The following is a 2,500-nucleotide window of genomic DNA, read 5'->3' as shown; positions in this document are numbered from 1 at the left end:
CTTTTACACACACACCCGGCTAATGCTGCTCTGACATGGATTATCCTGTGTTTTCACTCTTCAGGCCTGTGTTTGTCCTGCGAAGCTAAAGCCAGGGGCTCGCCAGGACAGTTAGCCTGCCGTGGGGAGCAGGTGTCTTGGGAGGCAAGGTGGACACAGGGAGCCATATGGGGATCAGATCAGGGCTCCCTCTATCTCTCTCTCACCTCTCCTGCCAGTTTCTTCATGTAGGGGTCGATCTCATCCAGGATGTTGTAGCCCTGCTGGAACAGTGTGTACTGGGCGTGCATGAACGACAGCATCTGAGAGAGAGATAGAGAGAGAGAGAGAGAGAGAGATAGAAAGAGATAGAGAGAGAGAGAGAGAGAGAGAGAGAGAGAGAGAGAGAGAGAGAGAGAGAGAGAGAGAGAGTGGAGGGGGGGGGCAGTGTTCAGAAAATGTGTAAAGAGGGATACCAAGAACCTGGCAAAAACCTTGTGTAAACATATACTTCCATACTGTATCATGCTCTAACCATGAACGTTATATCCACCACCAGTGAGAACACTAACATAATGATCTATATCTGTTCATTGTTATCATAAGCACTATCAACTATGAATATCTCAGAAAGTGATGCAGAAGCGTATAGTCGTCACAATGAGATGCATTAGTATTAGCTGGTTGGTTAACGTGACAGCTCTCATGTCATTGCCACATCACAGGACCACACAGGCATGTACACTTGGATTCAGCCACTTACTGCATCTAGGATCTCAAACTTCTTTTTGGCCTGGAGAACGTTGATCTGAAAAAGAAGAGAGTGAAATATTCGGTTTCGTAGAATGTGTTCATTCTAAACATTAATGCTGTTCTAAGAATAGCTGCATTGAGGAGGATTTAACAGCACTGCTATCAGGGGTTCAGAATGTGACCCCAGAGATTGTTTTGGTGAACCATTAACTCAATGTTGTCAGTCCGCTGGGGTGCACAATCCTAGCACCACCTGGTGGATATTACAGGGACTGCATGCCAGGAGAAAAGGCAATTTGCCAGGAACATCAGATCCATCACACCCACCACATGTATTTGTCAAAAGCTTTTTTGGACTATGGGTGTGTGTGTGTGTGTGTGTGTGTGTGTGTGTGTGTGTGTGTGTGTGTGTGTGGTGTCAAGCAGCATCTCTCTCTGTACCTGCAGTACGTAGTCGAGGGCAAGGTGGCGGAAGCATTTGCGGGTCAGGGTGAGGGTGGAGGTGGCCTCCTCCACCTCATGAGGCTTATTCTTGGGCGCCTGGGCGTTCTTCACCTGGGCGATCTCCATGTCCTCTCTCACCCTGTCAAACTGCTTCTTGGTCTCCTTAAACTTACGCACATCCCTGACAGAGAGGAAAGAGTAAGTCAGATCAATCAAGAAGATCTTTATACTATTATCTTATGCTAAACATACATGTGAAACATCAGTATATATTCCATTAATTTCAGATGTCAGGGAGAGAGGGAGAATGAGAGAGAGAGAGAGACAGAGAGAGAGAGAGAGAGAGAGAGAGAGAGAGAGAGAAAGGGATTAGAGAGAGGAGGAAAGGGATGGGTGGCCCTCCTTGACAGACTGTTACTGTTGTAGCAGTAATGCCCCCATGCCCTTCTGTGACCTTTGTGTTATTACACAGCAGGAGAGGAACCAGCCTGCAGGGGTGTAAGCTCCCTGCCCTCCCCAGCACACACACACACACGCACACACACACACACACACACACACACACACACACACACACACACACACACACACACACACACACACACACACACACACATACACACACCAATCTCTCTCTCTCTGTCAGTCATGTGAGGAAAATGTGTGTGAAGGTCGACAAAGAAGAGAGGACGCTCACTCTTTGATGAAGGTGTGCAGTTGCTGCTTGATGGATCTCTGTGCCTGGTCAAATAGAATCTGTGGAGAAAGAGAAAAATAGTGAGCAATGTCAAAGTCAGAGACGAAGTGAGCAGTGTCAAATCAAATCAAATCAATGTTTATTTATCATAAACACAGAATACAGCTGTAGATGGTGCAATGAAATGCTTAGGGCAATCTAGCTCCTCAACAGTGCAACGAATGAAAAATGATAATGAAAATAATAACATAGGTAGCAATGGTAGTAAGCAGCAGAAACACAACAACAATAGTGGAGTGGGAAGATAAATATAGTAGTAGCAATAGTAGTCTGTAATAGTATGCATGTATGTGTGAGGTAGTTCTGGGAGGTGGGGTTTGGGGGAGGGGGGGGGGGGCTGAGGTGGTGTCATTTGAGCAGTCTTATGGCTTGTGGGTAGAAGCTGTCCCGGAACCTGTTGGTGATACAGGCGGTGATACAGCCGGACAGGATACTCTCTATGGTGCACCTGTAGAAGTTTGTGAGGATCTGGGGGGCCGTGCTGAATTTCCTCAGCTGCCTGAGGAAAAACAGGCGGCGATGTGCCATCCTGATCAATGTGTGGGTGTGGTGTGACCATGTTAAGTC

At 47.0% G+C, this 2,500-nt stretch overlaps 1 protein-coding gene across 1 annotated transcript in view; it reads right to left on the bottom strand.

Moving 5' to 3' along the window:
• acap3b (ArfGAP with coiled-coil, ankyrin repeat and PH domains 3b) overlaps window positions 1-2,500 on the bottom strand; it is a 58,318-nt gene that overhangs the window by 21,830 nt on the left and 33,988 nt on the right. The window contains exons 5-8 of the mRNA XM_083669102.1: window positions 1,874-1,932; window positions 1,174-1,357; window positions 743-787; window positions 207-302 (exon numbers count right to left, since the gene is read on the bottom strand). Coding sequence (XP_083525228.1) covers window positions 207-302; window positions 743-787; window positions 1,174-1,357; window positions 1,874-1,932 — 384 coding nt within the window. The remainder of the gene's footprint in view (window positions 1-206; window positions 303-742; window positions 788-1,173; window positions 1,358-1,873; window positions 1,933-2,500) is intronic.

The sequence above is a fragment of the Argentina silus genome, assembly GCF_951799395.1.
Source record: "Argentina silus genome assembly, chromosome: 4".
In the NCBI taxonomy this organism is placed as follows: domain Eukaryota; kingdom Metazoa; phylum Chordata; class Actinopteri; order Argentiniformes; family Argentinidae; genus Argentina; species Argentina silus.
This window is presented reverse-complemented; position numbering and strand designations above follow the sequence as displayed.